The sequence below is a fragment of the Phacochoerus africanus genome, chromosome 9 (assembly GCF_016906955.1).
Source record: "Phacochoerus africanus isolate WHEZ1 chromosome 9, ROS_Pafr_v1, whole genome shotgun sequence".
Classification (NCBI taxonomy): domain Eukaryota; kingdom Metazoa; phylum Chordata; class Mammalia; order Artiodactyla; family Suidae; genus Phacochoerus; species Phacochoerus africanus.
Window position 1 is genome coordinate 31426674 of NC_062552.1, and position 20177 is coordinate 31446850.

The following is a 20177-nucleotide window of genomic DNA, read 5'->3' on the forward strand; positions in this document are numbered from 1 at the left end:
AATAAATTAAATAAAATACTTAAAAAAAAAAGTAAAACTGTTAAAAAAAAAATTGCCTACAAGGTCCGTGCCAGCTGCCCCCACCTCTAGGACCTCATCTCCTACCTGGTGCTCTCTCTGCTTCGGCCACATGGCCTCCTTTGCTCCCCAGACTGCCAGTCCAAGCCTGCCTCAGGGCCTTTGCTCGTGCTCTGCCCTCTGCCTGGCATACACTCCTTTCCACTGAGGACCTCTGACCTTCTGACCTACAAGTGCAGCCTCCCTTGTCTCCCAGCATCTCCAGGAGGCCTCACGGTCAGGTCGCCCCTGTAGGCCCATGGCTCTGACACTGGGACCATCAGGCACCACCTTGTCTGCCAGGCCACATGGTCTCCCCCTGCTGAGGAGCTCCCGGGGGGGGGTCCCCCTCATAGAGCCCAGCACAGGGCTAGGCACACAGTCAGCCTCTTGAACACAGTCAGTAGTGGACCAAGTAAGAAGCAGCACTAGGAGAAAGGGCTCAGGATCCCTCCAGCTTGAACACATGAGTTCCCCGAGTGAGCAGCACAGCCTGGCGCATAGTAGGATCCCACATGTGGGTCTTTTCTTCCTTCCTCTCCCCAGGAAGGGACCCCTCTTCAGGTCCCTTGAGGAACGTGGAGGTGGAAGAGCCTTCAAAGCTCGGCTGAAGAGCCAGGAGGGCCCCTGAGCTGGGACGCCAGCTGGCCTGAGGCAGGACACCCCTGGAGCCGGACAGGGTTTGAATCCTAGCTCTGCAACTTACTACCCATATGACATTGGACAAGACTTTCCCCACCCTGTGCCTCAGTTTCCTCATCTGTAAAATGGGTTGCTGTGAAGCAAAACACTGGAACAGAGTTTGCCAAGTAATAAACACTATGTAAGTATCAGCTGTTATTATTGTTGTTGCTGCGCTTACTGCTGCTCGCGTAGGCTGGGCCAGCAGCACCTCCCCGCACGTCCCCAGCTGCCATGCGGCCGCCCTCCCTCTCAAGGCTCGGGGCCCCTGGGAGCAGCAGGCACTAAATTTCTCCTATCTCCTCATAAAGCAGGCCTTCCTCCGCTCAGCCATCACCTGGCTGGCAGCGCTGTCAAAAAGACAGATGCCACATCTGCCTTGTTTACAGCTTTAATTCCTGAGCCCTGCTCTGCAGGTTCCCAGGGAGGGGGCAAAGGAGGAGGCGGGCTCCCGCAGGCCGTGCCGGCAGCAGAGACCACCCTCTCCGTGACCGCTGTCTTGCTCAGGTGTGGGCAGTCCCTGGGCCATCTTCCCGTGGCTCCTGCAGCTCCTCCCCGCCCCGTCCCCTCCAGGAACCGTGGGGGACGCGGCTCTGCCGGGGCAGGGCTCGGGGGCTGAGAGTAGGCAGTAGGACTTCCATTTCACGGATGGGGAAACTGAAGCCTCAAGGGGTGAGGTGACCCACCCAAGGTCACACAGCGGGGAAGTGACACTGAGACCCATGCCTAGCTCAGCGGGACCCTCATGGTTGCGTATTTGAGAAAGGATGGGTGCCCGTCCCCACCTGCCACTTCGAGACACACCAGCACAACCTCCAACAGCCAGGTTCTGCCGCTCTTTGGAGACTGGCCACAGAGCCCTCTGCCAGCCACTTGACAGCTGGAGGCGCTGAGGAATGAAAGCCCTCCCCTCCCCGCAGGGAGAGCCAGCAATGACAGACAGGACTTGGCGATGGGTGCAAGGAGTGCTTCTTTCTGTCCCTAGTGCCCCAGGAGACAAAGCTCCGACAGTTCAAGGTGGCAACCTGTTGGTATCACCCGCTTTATTGCTGCCTTCCCTCCCCTGCAGGCATTTCCTGGGACCCCCTCCCAAGGAAACTGCTTGCTCTCAGATCCTTGTCTTGGGGGCATTAATTAAAGACAGGCTTGAGGGGGGGGGTCACGGCCGAGAATGTCCTTCCCACCCTCCGGGAAGGTCACTAGGCCCAGCTGTTGCCCTGGGGTGGGGAGGGGGGACTTGGCAGAGCAGAGGACAAGGAGCACAGGAGTGGCACCTGTAGGCGGTGAGATCCTGGGTGGGGCTGGCGCGGCCTATGGACCTGAGGCAGGCAGAGGCTGTGAGCATCAAGGGGACCAGTGTGGGCCTCGGTGTGGGTGGGGCGGGCATCCCGGAGGAGGCGAGCGAGGAGCTGGGCTCGGGAGACGGTGGGGCAGGTGGAGAACACAGTGCTGGCTGAGGCAGAAAGAGGGACCTGGGGCAGGGGGACTCGGGACAGGCAGGTGGGCACCGGCACGAGGGCCAGGCTGCCTGGCTATGAGTCCAGTTCTGCCAGCGCTGTGATAGGTTACACTCACCAACTGCCTCAGCATCCTCTTCTGCAAAATGGGTGCAACCCTTGTGACAGCCTATTCCACCCCCCCGCCCCCAGGATGGTGTCCCCCCTCACTGAGTCCTACCCTGATGGATGGACCTGGGCTGTTAAATTACCCAACTGCATGTAAATCCCCCTTCCACTCCCTTGTCCTCAACAGTAACGACCATTCTGTCAGCACTCAGCATTCGCGTCGTCCTTCGGCCAGCCTCTTCTTAGACTCCATACACAGCACCATCCTCCCAACAACTCAAAGAGCTCCCCTGCCCTCTCCGAGACTCAGAGAGGTTAAACAGCCAGTCCGAGGTCACAGCGCAGTGAGGAGGCGGAGTCAGACACAGACCCGGACACACTGTCAGGTGCCCAGTCCCCCCAGTTCTCCTGGCCTATGATATTCTACCAAGGGACCAGGAAGCAGAACTGCCCCCATACCCCATCACCCCAATGCAGAATCTGAGCTGCGTCTGCAACCTACACCACAGCTCAAGGCAACACCGGATCCTTAACCCACTGAGCAAGGCCAGGGATAGAACCCGCAACCTCATGGTTCCTAGTCGGATTCGTTAACCACTGAACCATGACAGGAACTCCCAAGGGCACCTTTTAAAAATCCCAATGCCCAGGTCACACCCAGGACCAATCCAATCAGAGTGTCTGGGGCTGGGAGCCAGGTGTCAGGGTCTTAGAAGATCCCCAGGTGATTCGAGGGCAACAGCACTGCTCCTGCCTGAGGTTCTCAGCCCTGAACATACACACAGTCCCTGGAGAGCTTCCAAACATCCACCCCAGGAGTTCCCATCGTGGCACAGCAGAAACGAAGCCAACTAGGAGCCATTAAGTTGTGGGTTTGATCCCTGGCCTTGCTCAGTGGGTTAAGGAGCCAGCATTGCTGTGAGCTGTGGTGTAGGTCGCAGACACAGCTTGGATCTGACGTTGCTGCAGCTGGAAAGCCAGCCCCTCAGGCTCACCAGGTGCCTCCACTGCCCTTTCTCACCTGCGCCCCGAGGCACCCCCTGGGTGAGCTCACTGTCAATCCCATTTCTCAGATGAGAAATCTACAACCCAGAGAGGTCCCAGCTGGCCTCAGACCTGCTCTTCCGACTCCTGCTCCCCCCGCCCTTCCCCACCTGCTGCCAAGTCAGCCCAGACACCTCCCTGAGGGCTGCAGAGAGGGGCCCTCCCCCGACTCCCAGCAGCAGGGCACCCCTGAGGACTGGGAGTCTGGCACAGCCCCCAGGGACTGACCGAGCCTGCTCCTTCCGGTCCCTCCTGGGCCCCGAGCTGACTCCAGAAAGAGCCTTGGCGGCTGGACTCTGGGGCTGCCCCCTCTCCCGTCTCCCCCATCCTCACCCCAAGCCAGGCCTGGTGACCTACAATCAGAGTGAACATACAATTTTCTATCCCCTGGGCACTTTTGAGAATAAAAGGGCATGCTCTCAATAATTCTGCCAGGACAAGAGAGCTCAGCCTTTCGCTCCCAGGCAGGTTGGTGCTTCTTGCACCTTGGTTATGGTTACTGCCTCAAAAAGGCATTTGCTATGCAGCCTTGGGCAAGCTGCTTGGCCTCTCTAGCTCTCCAGAGCCTCTATAATACAGAGTCCCCGGAGTTGTGAGGGTGAAAGGAGATGATGTCGTTAAAATGTCTAGAACACAGTAAGTGCATAACAAAGAGTGCTCTTTATGGCTCTCAGCTCACGCAAGACGGTCGCCCCTACATAAGACCAAGGCGCATACATGTACCGTCTCTTTGAGACACTCCTGCACATACACACGCAGTCACACACAAAGGCACACACACAGGGCCGCCTATACCCACACGAGTTTGCCCATGTCCTCAGAGGACACCCGTGGTCCTAAGTGGCCATCAGAGGTCAACGTCTCACTCCCCGCCAGTGAGTCCACACAGCATGTCCCTGTGGCTGGTTCAGCGGCCCCTTGCTCATCTGGCCCTCTGCCCAAGTTGCACCCATCCCTCCAGGAGGATATAGCAGGGAGCTCATCATCCTGGCATGGACACCACTCAGGTTGAAGGTACCCAGAGCCCCCAATGTCCCTAAGGTCAGGTCCTGCTGCAGAACCACCCAAGCGCACACAAAGACCCACATCCAAACATAGCACAGGTGCACACGCCCAGATGGCCACCTGGTCCACACCCTGCTCTAGCACCTTCCATCTGTGGGGGAGCCCAAGCCGCTTGACTTACGTTCTCTGAGCCTGTTTTCCAACCTGTAAAGCAGACCCAACGTCCATCCCCCCAGGCTCATTCCTGGTCCTTTTCAGGACTCTGCAGAAATGTTAGGCTGCAAGGAGGCCAGCCTCTTATCTGTTTTGCTTCTACTGCACATTTTCCTTCTGACATAGTCTACAGCTTACTTATCTTGTTGATTGTCTGCCTTCCCATTAGAATAAAAACTCCAAGAGGTTTTTGGCTCTTTCATTCACCACTACATCCAGGGCGCTTAGGAAAAGGCTAGGTGCTGGGAGTGAGACTAGTGTCTGCGGAGTGACTGTGGGGACCCTGAAGGGTTAGAGATGGCTTCTGCACGGTGCTCAGACCGGTGGGCGTCAGGAGGCTCGGACAGCTGGGGTCAGTCCAGCTCTGCCGGCACGCCCTAGGAATGTCCAGAGGAAGCCCAAGGCAGCCACAGCCCCTACAGCGCCTCTGCCTGGACCCAAGAGCCCCTTCCTCCTCAGCAGCGCCACCTACAGTTGGCGGCACCTGGGGTTTAGGGCCTTACTTAAGCCCGCCCACCCGCAAGGCCCCGGTGTGGGTACCTGAGTCGGCCTTGACCCCGCCTCTGGCCCCGCCCCTCGGCCCCGCCCCTCGGGCCGTCCTGGTCCCGCCCACGCGCGTGCTCACTGGTGCACTTCTTGACGTGGCTGCCCTTCTTGAGCGCGTGGCGGCTCAGCTTGCAATGGAAGTTGTCCTCCCAGAACTCGGCAAACCAGATGTTGCGCCGGTTGTTGTCCAGCGTGCGGCTGGAGAAGTAGCGGTCGAAGCCTGACGGGGAACGAGCACGTCAGGACCCCGCCCCACCCCCGTCCTTCCACTTCCCGCAGGCTGAGCCGGCCCAGGCCGGAGCAGCGGGGCGGGAAGAGCCCGTGCTCCCAACTCAGGGCCCAGCCGGAAAAAACACAACGTGGAGCATTTCATTTCCTTCACAATGAAACAAGATGTATTAAATTCCAGGGGCAGCGCGTATAATCTGACGACTGCTGCCTTTATGGAAGAACAGGATGAGGATGTTTCCGCGGCTCTTTACCCACCAAAACGCTAATGTGCAGCCTGAGAAAGAACCACCTGGGATCCTGAGACTAAAGTAGAGAGGCCACGGGGGGGGGGAGGGGGGGGGCAGTCCTGGCAGCACCAGCTCCCTAGTTCTGAAGAGACAGACCAGAGAGTGTGGGGTCCCAAGGCCAGAAGGGGACCTGGCTCATCTCCCCTCAAACCCAGAACTTGCCCATCCCCGCCAGGGGCAGCCTCCCCACAAGGCTCCGAGGAGCCCAGCAGCCCGGCTCTAAGCCCAGCTAAGCCCAGAAGGACCAGGGACAGGCTGGGCAGCCGGAGGGTGACTCATACCTTCTTTCTCTTCCCAGTGCCCCCTCTGCCTCCTGTGCCTTGTGCACAGTGGACTGAGCTGCTGGGTCTGACCCAGTGGAGGCTCAAGGACTATGTGTCGGGCTATAGGAGAGGTGCTGGTGCTAGGGACTAGCTTAGAGCCGACTTTCTCTACCTTGACACCCATGACCCTGGGCCCTATCACTGTTGTGGGCCGTCCTGTGCCTTGTGGATGTGGGGCGGCAACCCTGGCCTCCACCCACTGGATGCCAGAGCATCACTCCCCAACTGTGACAACCAAAATGTCTCCAGACATTGCCAAATGTCCCTGGGGGCTCAAGATCAGCCCAGATGAGATCCACTGCTCTAAAGCCTTCTCTAATGTCCCACAGAGAAAAAGGACCCGTTGGGCAAGTTCTGGGTTCAGACCCCGGTTTGGCACTTAATAGCTGGTGGGTGTCACTTACTGCCACTGTATGTCACTTCATCTCTCTGAGCCCTAATATAGTCACTTAAATGTGGATACAGGCTTCTTGTGGGGTTGCTGGGAAGAGCAGATGAGGTGTCTGGAAGGGGCTGGCATTTGTGGGTACCAACCAGAGGGACTGTTATTTTGTGTTGATTATGGCTCGAGGCTGAGGGGGGGTTGTGCAAGCTTCTGCTGCCTGCGCTCCCTCTGCCTCAGGGAGAACAGAGGACGCTGCTGTGTGGCCTTCAGCATGTCTCTCCCCTGCTCAGGCCTTGGTCTCTTGGAAAGTTTGGTGGAGGCAGATGCCTGCAGGCTTTTCCAGTTCCATCAGTGCTGGGTTCTGCTGACTGGAGCCAGAGCAGGGAGAAGCCTGGAGGACGGTGAGGTCCCTGCCTGGCTGGGCCATGGCGTTAACAGGAATTTCACACCCAGAGCAGCAGAAGGAAGGAGAAAGGGACACAGGGCAGGCCCAACCCCAGCCTCCCACTGGCAGCTCCCAGACTCCTTCTGGAAGAGTCCTCGCTCCAGGCAGGGCAAGGGCCTCGCCCTTTGGGAGACAAGCTGGGAGATGGAGAAGGGATGGAAATTCGTGGGGGCGAAGGAGGGTCCTTGAAGGACGAGCCTTTTTTTTTTTTGTCTTTTTGCCTTTTCTGGGGCTGCTCCCGCGGCAAAGGACGAGCCTCTTGTACAGCCACACACCCGAAATAGCTGAGACAGGTGGCTCTGAATCTTGCTGGGTTCAGTGTGGCCAGAAAGGCCTTCCAGTCCAGAACCCGAGCAGAAAGAAGCCGTGAGCCAGGGGGAGGGACAACAGGACAAAGAGCTGGAGCAGAAGGGCATGGGGGACAAAAAGAAGGGGCTGCAGAGGGGACTGACAATGGTGCTGGGTGGTGAGGGGCCTACCTCGCACGGACATCCTCTTGGGGAGGATGGTGACGGCGCCCTCCGCCACCTCCTCCAGGTGCAGCACAGGTGCGATCTTGGAGCCCCAGCTGTCCGAGCCCATCCAGAAGAAGTGGCCCGTCTGGTTGGCCTTCCGCGCCGCCTCCAGCACACGCCTGCGGGAACACGCGCCAGCGCAGCCCAGCCGTGTCTGTCCGCACAGCTGCACTCCCACCCCGGGGCAACACCTGTGCCCCTTGCGGCCAGTGCCTGGATCCCCCACTCTGGACCCACATGAGCCCAGGGCCCTTGACACCCAGGCCCGTACCTTCAGGCCCCAGGTTCCCTGCTGCCTGGGCCCATGCCTGACCACAGGCGCATGCACCCCCACTCACCCATACTGCACCCTGCCCCCACCTGTGCCCTGCACCCACGCCTGCCTACAGGCCCGGTGCACTCCCTTAGGGCACCCCTGTCCCTGCAAAGACCACACCTGTTTCCCTAGCCTTGGACCTACCCCTTTCTGACTCAGGCCCCCAGAACTATATTCGCCTGGGCTGTGCCCTCTCAGTTCATTCCAGCCTGGTCCTAAGCAGAGACCCACAGCCCTTGGCCTCTTCTCACACTTATATCCACTGCTGCACACACACACACACACACACACACACACACACACACACACACACACCTCTCTTTCTCTCTCTCTCTCTCTCTTCCACCCCCTCCCCCTCTACACCCCACCTCCTCCTGTGCCAAAAGTTCACGGGCTTCAAAGAGCTGCCCGTGGCTGCTGCCTGCTGGCTGGATGTAGGGGCGGCCAAGCTCACAGTGACAGGGGCCCCCATCAGGTCAGGGGCCCTGGAACCCAGCACAGGGCAAGCCCAGGAGGTGCTCAGCCAGTACTTAAGGAATGCTTGAACTAAGTGGGCCCTCAAAACCATCTGGAAGGAGAGAAACAGAAAGGACTGGGCAGAAGTTCCTCAACGCAGCTCATTCCGCAGGGAGAGGCTGAGCGCAGTAGGCTGGCAGCTGGCTCAAGGTCACCCAGCAAGTGAGAGGCTAGGATTCTAGAAACTGGCCAGGCCATCCGGTTCCCAAGGCCAGGACACAGACTCAGGGCTTGGGGTGGCTGCTGTGCTGGAGGTGGCCAACTGGGGCAGGACAGCTGGGGGCTGCCAGGGAGAATTCCAGGCCCCCAGGCTACACCTTCCCTCCTCTGTCACCTCCTGACTCTCTGCATTCCTGGCCCCCCAAACCTGCTGCAGCCCCGCAGGGCCCACTGTTCTCAGAACCCAGAGCACAGCCCTTTCAACACCTGCCTGCATCTGGCCAGCCCGCAATGCCCATAGCACCCAAGCCTCCATTTCTGCAAAATCCCCTGCATTTCTTTTTACCCCCGTTCACTTCTGAAAATGCATGTGGATTTCCAGAAATGCCCCCTTCACACACACCCCGACAGCTGGTTTGAGGCCCTGCCCCCTCTCCCCAGGTGCCTCTTCTCTGGGACATGGGGCCAGCGTAGGGGTCCATCTGCGCTGCCAGGAGGCTTGGGGCTGGGGGACTGGTATTGCTGGGCTTTGGGAGGGGTGGGGGCAGGAGTGCGGGGCCTGTGACCAGAAGAGGAAAAGAGCTCAGAAAGCACCACTCCCACCCCCGTTGCCAGCTGATCTGTGGCAACAGGACAGTACAGAATGTAGGGGAGCTGAAAGCTCTGAGGGGTCAGGAGCAGCACCTCTCAGCTCTGAGGGAGGTGTCAGGTGCGCTCTGAAGCACTCCCTGCCACTCCCAGGCTAGAGATCGAATCGGAGCTGCAGCTGCTGGCCTAGGCCACAGCCACAGCAATGCCAGATCTGAGCCTCGTCTGTGACCTAAACCACAGCTCACAGCGACGCTGGATCCTTAACCCACTGAGTGAGGCCAAGAATGGAACCCACATCCTCATGGATACTAGTCAGGTTCTTACCCCGCTGAGCCACAACGGGAACTCCTCAGGGGTCACTTTTGAGTTTCCGACCTGTGACTTGGGACCCAGGACCAGGTGTGCAGAGAGGTGGGCTGGTCTGCAACTTCTGCACCACTTGGTTCTGGCACCACCTGCCCCCACTCTGCAGATGTGAAGACTGAGGCCCAGGGAATGGACGATACTGTCCACTCCGAGTATGTGCCTAAGCCAGGCTAGAACCTCAGCCCAGCCTCTTCCCACTCCTCCGAGCTCACTAAGGGAAGAGGATGGGGGCTGAGAGGTGGTGCACCCACTAGTGCCAGCTCTAAGCCCTGTACGCACATTGCTGCATTCAGTGCTCAAACAACATGATCAAGCAGGCATCATTAGCTCCTTTTCTTAAAACAGAAAAGAGGCCCAGAGAGGCTGAGAAACTTGCTTGAGGTCACACAGCTACTGGGACAGAGAGCAGGGCTAGAACCTAGATGTTTGGGCCCAAGCCCATGGCCTTGACCCCTCTGTTTAAGTACCTGCTTACCATCCCCAGCTGGTAGAGTGGATGCACGAAGCAGGGACCCAGCCCCAGGGTCTCCCCACCACATACTCCCTGCGTGCCCCACCTCTCTGGAACCCAGGATGGGTCAGGCTTGCCTAGGAAGGTCTCTAGCAGGGGTCCCTGGGTCCAAGGCCCGCCCCCCACTGCCACCTGCCCTCACCTGATGTCGTCCTCGTTGGCAAAGATGATGACTGCCCTGGCGTTTGAGGTCTCCAGGAGGCGCCGGATGATCTTGTCAAACTCCCCGGGCTTGGGCTCCCGCGGTATCTTGACTGACTGGGCAATGCACACGCCCCCTGTGGAAAGGGCATCAGTCTCTCCCCCAGCCACACTCCCGGGGGCTCCCACCATGCCCCAGCTCGACACTAAGCTCCCAGGTCCCACTTTCTGGGCACAGGCTCTAAAGTCAGAAAAGCCATAGTGCAAATTTCGGTTCTGCCACTCAGGCCGGGTAACCCTGGACTTGTCACTTAAGTTCTCTGTGCCTCAGCTGCCCATACATAAAAAGATCGCTAGCAAGAGGCAATACGGCATTGTGCTTAAAGCTAGACTGCCTGGGTTCCAATCTCAATTCTGCTCCTTAAGGCTGTGCGATCTCAGGCTGGTTACTGAACCTCTCTGTGCCTCAAATACATCATCTATAAAGTTAAGGTAATACTACTATCTATTTCATAAGGTTGTTGTAAAGCTAAGTGCTCAGAACAGAGAAGAGGTTTGCCCAAAGCCACACAGTTCCCTGCCCACTGGGGTGCAGAGTGTGGGGCCTCCAGGGAATAAAACCCCCAAGACCTCGGTGGCAGCAGAGTCAGGGCTCAGCTGATGGAAAAAAGTGAGGGATCAGTCTTTTTTTTTTTTTGGCTGCGCCTGTGGCATACGGAAATTCCTAGGTCAGGGACTGAACCCGAGCCATAGCAATAATCCAAGCCACAGCAATGACCTGAGCCACAGCAGTGACAACTCCAGAACCTTAACCCGCTGAGCTACCCGGGAACTCCCCTGATGAAGGCAGATCCTTTACCTAAGACCATTCCCCTCCCCTGGGTCTCAGCCTCAATCGGGACCCCTTTTGAGCCCAGCCAATGCCTCAAACCATCTACCTTGGCTGGGCACCTGGCTGCTACCCCAGGTCCCCCTCTCAGTCCAGGCTGGGATCACCTGAGCCTTCTGCACAGACTGTACACCTCTCTGTGGGGGACGGGCCGCAAGGGGCTTGCAGTGCAAAGGGGACACAACCCACCCACTGCCCCATGGGGAAAAGCACCAGTGCCCAGCTCCACCCAAGGAGGGCCCTCTGCTCCTGGGCACAGGTGGCAACCAGGGAAGGCTACCCGGAGCAGAGTCTTGGCAGGAGGCGGCAGAGAGCATTGCGGGAAAAGGTGTTCACACTAGCAGGGGGGCTGCGGTGTGCTGGCACCTCACACCTCACACGTGGCTGGAAGTAGCTCCTGTTCTCTGCAGCAGGTAAGGCAGCCATGGCCCTGTGCCCCCACCCTGACCAGCACCCACCCCCCCTTACTTTCTGTCTCTTCCAGGCAGTCCAGCCTCAGGCCCTGTGAGACACCCAGAGCACAGGAGGAGAGAAGGGCGACCAGGTGCTCGGGGGGGGGGCAGAGAAGAATAGCAGAAGGGAGGGACTGGGGGCAGGACGGGGCCCTCGGGTCCCCAGTCACAGAGAGCGCCCAGGGAGCCAGCCTGCTGCCCCGGCGCTGGCCCTGCCATCACACGGCCGGCAGACACTCAGCTCCCAGCTAAACCAACATATGGTTCCTTTCCGGTTAGAAAATGGGCCAACGGCGACATTTCTGCCCCCATCTGGGGAGACAGATGGACACGAGGGGGAGGCTGGGCAGGGGTTAGGACAGGCCACCTGGCTCGGGAGGGAGAAGGGGGCACAGGGGAGGGGGCACCGCATGGGGGGTAATTATTCCCCAAGAGGGAGAAGCTCTTAGGTTAAGTCATATTTCTGGGCGATGCTCCCCTAAGAAGTTCCAGCAGGTGGTCCCGCCTGACCCCAGGGGGTGTCACACACGTTGCATTGTGCTGGCGAAAGAGGAAGTAACCACAGCTCTGCTATCCAGACCGCGACCGGGAGCGAGTCTCAAGACAGCGAGACAGGAGCGGGGTCTGGGGCAGACCGTTCCCACCGCAGGGTGTGGAGACCAGAGGGGAGCTGGGGTTCCGCAGGGCTCAGCGCTAGGGGACCTTTCTCAAGTGCGTAATGCACGCTAAATAGCGTTCTGCACGTTTGCATGGATTCCCTCGTGAGCAGCACGGCTCCAACGTGTAGATGACAACACTGAGGCACAGAGAGGTTAAGTGGCTTCCCCAAGGTCACGCAGGCAGTCGGGGAAGACCGGGGTTTGAACACAGGCCATCGGGCTCTCATGACTCCTTTAGTCCGTCCAGTGTGTCACAACCAGCCACGTGGAGTCAGGAAATACGGGGGGCCTGTAAGCACACCCCATGGAGTAAGTACCCACTGGTGTCACTGGCACAGTGAGGCACTGATGGCGTCACTGCCCGAGAGTCAGCTTGGCGGCTCAGGGGACCCCAGCACAAGGGACTAAAAGGCTGCTTCACCTGGGGTGACACAGGATTCCAGTAACAAGTGGCACAGCATCTGCCTCAGCAGCCCCCCCAGGCCCCCTGCCACAGCCAGAGAGAACTGGAGTGGCCTGAGAGAGACCTGCAATTAGTGGGTGCCCACTGCATGCCCGGCACTCAGTGAATCCTCACAGCACCTGGGGCAGGTGTGAACAGCCCCATCTTACAGATGAGGAAACTGAGGCTCGGAGGTGCTAAGTAGCCTGATGGAGGTCACACAGCTGGTCAGTGGGACTACCATCCAGCTCTGCTTCCAGAGCCTCACTCAGGCAGAGGAAGGGAAGGCCCTGGTCACTGGGTCTCTGTTAACCCCACCTCCTGCAACCAAACACCCCTGGGGAGACGCCAGGTCACACGCCAAGCCCGCCCACCCTCCTGTGTCCAGCCCCTGCCTCTGCAGCCTCTCACCGTGGGGACCACAGCTCACACTCCCCCAGGACGCCCTCTCCTAATTCCTGCCAGGACGGGCACTGCTCTGCGCCTTACTCCTTTGCCCCAATAAGAACCCATGAGTCCATAAAGAAAACAAATGCAATCAAGTTAAACTCATGCAGCGAGGACCAAGCCCACACGCTCTCTGTGCACAGAGGCCAGAGAAGGGGGTCAGGGGGAACCCCGGACTCCTCCCTGCCCTCCAGGCCCTCCTGGGTCCCCCTTTGGCAAGCTCCTCCTCCCACACTCAGCCCTGGTCCCCTGGCAAGTGCAGGCTGCGGCATGCCAGCTGCAAGCTCCTCATCCAGCCAGCCAGCACCTGCGTGCAGGGCCGGGGGCAGGAAGCCGCGAGCATTGACAAGCGCATCTGAGCCTGTGGGTGGCAAGGACCTCAGAGAGCTCCTGGCCCAAGCGCACAGGGAGCTGGGAAGCTGAGGGCAGGTGGCCTCAGCGTCTAGAATCCAGGCCAGCCCTCTGCCCGCTGCCCATCCCCCGTGAGCACCCCACCCATCCCGCTGCAATGGCCCAGGGCCTGCCCACTCTCCACACTGCCCCCTGGCCCTGGGCCAGCCCACCCAACACTGACTTAGCCTCGGTCTCATTGCTCAAGGCCCTGCTCTGCTACGACAAACCTGGACGATATGACCGAGGGGTCCATGAGAACACTTTTGGGGGCTGTATGGCGACATCCAGTGAAGGTGAGGACGTGACAGCGTGTCCTCTTCCACGTCCACGTCCTCCCCAGAGAAACTCGCATGAGGGCGCGAGTAGCCATGCCCAAAGACAGTCATTCGGCACTCTGAACCAGCCAAAAAACAGAAACGACCTTCATATCTTACAACAGAAGAAGGGCTAAACCCTGGTGTGTTTGCACAGTGGAATATTATGTAGCAAGGATTCATAAAACAGCTCTCACATCTCAGCATGACGAAATCCTGAAACTGCACAGTTGACTGTAAAGCAAAGCGAGACAGGATCGGTCCTGTTTATGTGGCCTTTAAAGGCCACATGTGATAGGACCTATTACCTAGGGACACACAGGCACATGAGCAAAAGCTGCAAGAAGGCAGGAGATTCTGCCCGCCGTCTTCACTGTGACCCCCCCCCAGTGCCTAGAGCTGTGCCTGGTACACACGAGGCGCTCCACAAATGCTTGTTGAATGACTAAACAAGGACAAGAAGGAAACCCACACCCTTCAGAGTCACGGTAACCTCTGGAGGTGGGGATGGAACCAGACTGAGGCCCGTGGGTGGGCCTCCAGGAAATCCCTGTTTCTCGTCTTTAAAAAAATCATCAGAAGCAAACATGGCAAGACGTAAATACATGGTGAACATGGACCCAGAACCCAGGCCAGACCAGACTTCCTGACAGCAGTGACAGTGAGGGCATTCTGGTCCCCCGTGTGCTGGAACCTCCTTTGTCCATCTGTGACTCAGGCCTCTCGGCCACTCTGGGCCCGAGCGCATCCAGGGGAGTGCGTGGGGACCCTGCCTGGGCTGCCCTTCCCCTGCCGGCCATCTGGCTCCCAAAGTCCCACCTTCCCCGGAGGATGGGCTCTTCCCCAGCCAGCCCTCCCCTGACGCTGGAACCCTGTGCTTCCACCAGGCTCCAGGCACCTGACAACTTGAACTTGACATGGAGTCTCCATTAGCGGAACTCGACATGACTTTCCTGTTGTGTCTTGTGGTCTCTGCGCCCTTTCCATTTGTGCTTTGCTGGCCTTGCCCGGTGTTCTCCGGGTCCAGCGGATGTACCTGTGTCCGTGTCTGCCTGCAGCTGCCCTCCCCCAGGGCAGGCCAGCCCTGCATGTTCATTCATTCATTCATTCATTCATTCAAGAAATGCCCTGCTCCACTCCTGGCACATTCAGTCCTTAGGAAATCATAGTAAGGCCCCTTCCTGGGAGGCTCACAGTCTGGTTGGGAAGCAAGACTGGAAGAGAGAGCCCAAAGAGGGTGCCAGGAGGAAGGCCCACTGGGCGCCAGGCCCACTGCACTCTTCCCCAGACGCTACACCTCCAGCAATGCACCGGGACCCACATGCTCCACTGCTTTTCCTTCACTGAGTCAACAAACGTTTACTGGCAGCAGCGTTTTGCTGCTGGATGCAGCCTCGAGGACAGAGCCCTAATCCCATGCAGCTGCTTTGCAGGGTGGGGGTGGGGAGACAGGGAGGTCAGGCGGGCAGAGCCGAGGGATGGAGGGATGCTGGAGGGAGGCTGGGGGTGCTGGCCCCACTCTGCCAGGCAGGTGAGCACAGGTGAGCGGCTGACAGAGGCGGAGTTGCACTCTGCTCTGACATTTCTCCAGGAGCTACTGCCCTGCCTCAGAACGGGGAATTGAAACCACCTTGGACTCATAAATCCTACCCTCCAGTGAGAGATCACTGCTGAGATGACCTGGTTTTTCCATCGTCCGCTGCCTGGGACGGTCCACACTCGGCTCCCTCCATCAGCACAGACATCCACAGAGAGCACGTTTGAGGTCTGGGCCTCGGTGACACAGCGTCACACAAAGCGCAATCACGCACCTGTGCTCAGCTCCCTCCCCCTGCACCTCCCTCCACCTGCCTAAGTAGGTCCTCTCCACCCGCTCCAAGCAGCCCCAGGTCCCCCGCCTCCATGCCCTGTGGGCGGCCCAGGGAAGCAGGAATGAAAGGCCTCCAACGGGAGCAGCCTGCTTCTGCCCCGCTTGCCCCAGGTAGGGACAGTCAGGGACCTGGGCCCCGTTCCTTCCCAGCTCTCAGCCCCACCCTCCGAGCTGGGGAGCCCCTCCCCACCTCCTGCAGCCTCTCCCTCACCTGGAGACCTGCCCACGCCAGGAAGCAGCTGGGCAGCCAGCTTGAAGGCAGGGGACAGCGAGGGCACGAGAAAGGGCACCGCATCCCGGCCTCGGCCCCGGGACGCAGTGCCCACCCCTCCTGCTGCAGCACCAGGCCCTGGATCGCATTCGGCAATCCAGGTTGCTCCCTCCGCCCAAGTGGCCCCAGGCTCTGGGCCCAGACTGGGTGCAGGGGGAGAAAGGTCCTCCTCCAGGGCTTTGGGCAGCTGCCCTGCAGCCCAAGAGCGCAGGGGGCAGCGGGGCACCCCCCAAACCTGGCAGCTCGGCAGGAGGCAGGAGGTAGGAGGTCTCTTCTGCTCCCTTGTCCTTTTTCTTTCTTTCTTTTTTTGTCCTTTTAAATTTAAAGCAGGAGAAAAACAATGAAAGACAAATCCTAGGAAATCAAGTGGAAAAAATCTACATTAGGGCAAAATGTGAAGGCAGCAAATTGCAACACTGAGGGAAAGTGGGGGTTGTTACCCAACCCGAGGGGGTCCCCCAGGCTCCCCATCCCTGGCAGAGAAGAGGGTGGTGGAGGGGGAGGTGAGGCGGAGGCCATGTGGCCTCACACACTCACATCACGCTCTCTCATACACACACACACTCACACACACTCACACTCTCACAAATCACACACTGTCCCTCACACACACTCACACATCACACTCACAGCACACTCACACACTCACACATCACACCCCCACACACACTCACACATCACACACACACACACACACACACACACACACACACACACACTCTCCCACATGCAGTCTCACACTGTTTCTCTCACAGGCACAGTTCTTCCTCTCTCCCTCCTCCTTCCGTCTCCAAAAGCCAGGCCCCATCCCCAGATCTGCTCTCAGGAAAGGGTGCAGGGGGTCAGTGACTAACGGCGCTGCGTTTGTTTACCACCAGCAGTGGAATCTTTGTCTGAATAAATGGAGCCGTGCGGGCAGCAGAGCAACTGCTGGACGGGTGTCTGAGGTCGGGGCGTCCAGGGTGAGGGGCTTCGGCCAGGGAGGGGCCGCACTCCAGCCAGCTCTGGATCCAGCTGCTTATGGGGCTCCGCCTGGTTCACAGCCACCACCCCCTTCCGCTCAAGCCTGGACCCGGTCCCCGCCGTCCAGGGTCCACTCCAGCCTCCTAAAGCACACACCCCTCTGCCTGCAACTCTTGGTGGCTCCCGTGTGTGTACGCGTGTGTGCATACATGTGTGTGTGTGTGTGAGAGAGAGAGAGAGTGCTAGAGTGTGTGTGTGGTGAGTATGTGTGTGTGAGCGTGTGTCAAAGTGTGTGCGTGTGAGAGTATGAGGTGAGTATGTTGTGTAGTGAGTATGCCTCTGTGTGTATAGTATGAGTATGTGCGTGTGTGTTTGCACGTGCATGTGTGAGAGAGTATGGGAGTGAGTGTGTGTGACCGAGTATGTAAGGGTGTGTGATATGTGTATTCGAGTGAGAGTAGGAGCCTGTGAGTACGCACGTGCGAGGCCGAATATGCGTGTGTGAGCATGTGTGTGTATGTGCATAAGTGTGCGTGTGTGCATACGCATGTGTGAGTATGCATGTGAGTGACTGTGTGTATGAGAGTGTTGTGAGAGTGGGTGTGAGAGACCTCAGGGCCGCCCCTCCTCGGCTCTGCCACATGCAGCCTCATCCCAGGCCCCCAAGGAATCCGCCACCCGACAGGTGGGCACAGAGGCTGCTGGCTCAAGCAGGGGGGCCTCAAGGGGCTGGGGTGACCCTCTGGCACCCTCGAGGCCCTTCCTTTGCTGGGCTCCAGTATGTCCTCCATGTCCGTGTCCGTGTCCCTGCACCAGGCCTCTCAAGCCTGCATGCAGTCCCCCACCGCCCAGGACAGGCAGCAACCCCAACCCACACCGGCCAGACCCAAACAGCCAAGCCGCGAGTGCCCGACTGGCAGGCACAGGAGGCCAGCGGGGCAGAGGCTCTGCAGGGATCCAAGGCACCACCTCCTCTGGAGATCTCCCCGATCCCGCAGCCCCCTGTGACCTCTCCTCGGAGCCACACCTGGTCACACTGGGCGCCAGACGTCCGGGGGCACAGGCTCGGGCCTCAGGGTGGCCCACAGCCAGCGTCTGCCCTGCAGGACTCACCCGCAGCTCTGAGCACACAAGGGGGCATCAGGCACCAGGACCGCCCCCCTCCATCCTGCCTTCTCCTGGGAGTTTACTCCACCCCGATGCACCCTCCTTGCCATGAGCGCTCAGGAAGGGACACCAGGTGAAGCCCTGTCCCCAGGGACAGGGTGCTGGGCAGAAGCTGGGGCCTTAGCCTGGAAGCCCAGGGACTGTCCAGGGCAGAACCCACAGTTTTCTGTCCTGAACGCTCTCAAGGCACCACCTTCCCCACCGCCCACATCACTCCCAGTCCCCCAGTCACACAAACACACACACTCGAGCCCCAAAGCACACATGGGCTGGAGCCCACATTCACTTGCTACTTCTCTCTGTCACTTAGGAAGATAGTGTGACAATCTCTACAATTCTATCTAACTTAAGACCCTCTGTTAATAAGACCTGCGTTGACATGACGCTGTCTCTGAGCCGACTCAGGAATTACGGGACGCATGGCCTCAGGCACTGGTGCAGGGGGCCTGGCTGCGGAGTACTGACGGGGTGGGGTGGTGACTAGTGGGGGGACTGCTCACCCCCATGAAGAACTGGGCAGGACCTGCAGGCACAGGGTGCTGGCCTGCTTTGACACCTGGGTTGTCTCCGCACAGGTGGGTCCAGGCCCCATCTCAACCACCCATGTGGTAAAAGCCAAGCTCCCCGACCTCTCTGAACCTCCACACCCACATCTGTGAAATGGGACCCCACCATCCCCACTCCCCAGAGAGCAGGGCTACGGTGAGGATTAAAGGGGCCACCTGCGGACAGGCCCCCCCCACCACTGGGGGCCATTCTGGGGAGGGGCCAGGCTGTGGGGGAGTAGGCCAGGCAGCTGGGGCTCAGAGCATCTGAGCGGGGACACTGTCCCCTCCCCTGAGGCGGAAGCACTGGGCAGCGCAGGGTGCTCGGAGCTGCATTATTCATGGCACTTGGCTCTGAGCAGAGGGAAATTTGCTGAGTGATCAACCTAACATCTTAACACAAACCCATTTAGGCAAAACACCTTTGAAGCGAGAAAAGCAGAAGAAAAGAAAGAGAGAAAGAAGCAAAGGTGTCTGGAGGCAGGTGGTGGCAGGAGGGAACAAGGGGAGCAGAGAGATGGCTGGTTCCCAGCCCCCACGCCAGCACCCCCCTACTCTTGGTGGCCATGCCAGGCCTTCCTCAACGGAGGGGATCCCACCCATTCCTCAGAGTCGGTCCAGAGACGGAAAGGAGTCCGCCTGAGGCTCACACAGCACATCAGGCCAGGACGGCTGAGTGTGAGTTAAGAGTCCTCTGCTCTTCAAAGCCACTTTCAGAGCAAGACCCCCCAGCTCCAGTGACACACCTGGGTCACGTGGCAGCTTTCCAGCCCCTTCCTTGGCCTCACAACGCCACACGCCATGGTGAGGCCACTTTCTCCAATGCAGCGCAAACTCTGCCACCCCAGAGCCTTTGCTGGTCCCTCTGCCAGAAATACCCACCTTCTTCTCTACTTGTGCCCCCCCCCCACCCCCGCTGCTGCCCCTGGCCCCAAGCTCCATCTCTCCACCCCAGATCCTCTGCCCAGTGAGGCTCATCACTGCCCACCCAGGCTGTCATCTCTTCTCTGGCTGCCCCCGTCCTCCACCCGTGCTGCCCCGGGTTTGCAGCTCCTGCGCTTCAGGGCTGGAGCCAGGCTGCCTGGGTTCATCCCAGCTCTGCCACTTCTTAGTGACTCTGGACAAGTGACTCCCCTCTGGGCCTGTGTCCTCACAACAGAACACGAAAAAGTGAGTTAATACACGCACCCGTGCCTGGCACATAAGGACTCGGTGTTTGCTGCTAGAACACTGTGGTCAGTTTCCTCCGGCAGCCCCTGAGCCCTTCGAGGGGAAACGGTGCCTTTCGCTTTCTTCGCCCCCCGTTTCCAGCAGAGTGCCAGGCACACAGTAGGCGCTCAATCAATGTTGGTTGAACTGAGCCTAATTTCCAGCCATGAGGTCTGCCTGGCCTCTTCACCCCAGACCCCTTGGGAAGAGGAGGCGGCGCTAGGCTGGTGGTGCCCACCCCACCCCCGGGTCTGCAGGGGCATGGAGAAGATGACCTATGGTAGCTGCAGGGCAGAGCAGGAACCGAGGCTCAGCCACGGGGCAGGGGCCGGGTTTGGGGCCGGCAGCTGGGCTCACGGTGTGGCCGGAGCGGAACAGACAGCTGTAGGCTGGGATGAAATATTTAGGAGCCCATATCCCCAGGAAGTGAAAACTGACAGGCGAAATGAAATGCTGCAATGTAATTACCCAGGCAGGCCAAGCATGTTCCCCCACCCACCCCTAGTGGCGGGCTCAGGCCCTCCCACATGCCACCAGCAGGAGGCACCGGATAACCAAGTCCTCTAGGACCCTGGTCTTCAGGCCCACTCAGGGGGAGGGATGGCAGGCAGCTGGGCTTGGGCTCCTCCAAGCCGACCCTTCTGATGGCAGAGGGTGGA

General features: G+C 59.2%; 1 protein-coding gene across 1 annotated transcript in view; it reads right to left on the bottom strand.

Moving 5' to 3' along the window:
* Positions 1-20177, bottom strand: part of GRM4 (glutamate metabotropic receptor 4) — an 89770-nt gene that overhangs the window by 22181 nt on the left and 47412 nt on the right. Inside the window, exons 3-5 of the mRNA XM_047795381.1 lie at positions 9899-10034; positions 7262-7416; positions 5191-5331 (exon numbers count right to left, since the gene is read on the bottom strand). Of these exons, the coding sequence (XP_047651337.1) occupies positions 5191-5331; positions 7262-7416; positions 9899-10034 (432 nt within the window). The remainder of the gene's footprint in view (positions 1-5190; positions 5332-7261; positions 7417-9898; positions 10035-20177) is intronic.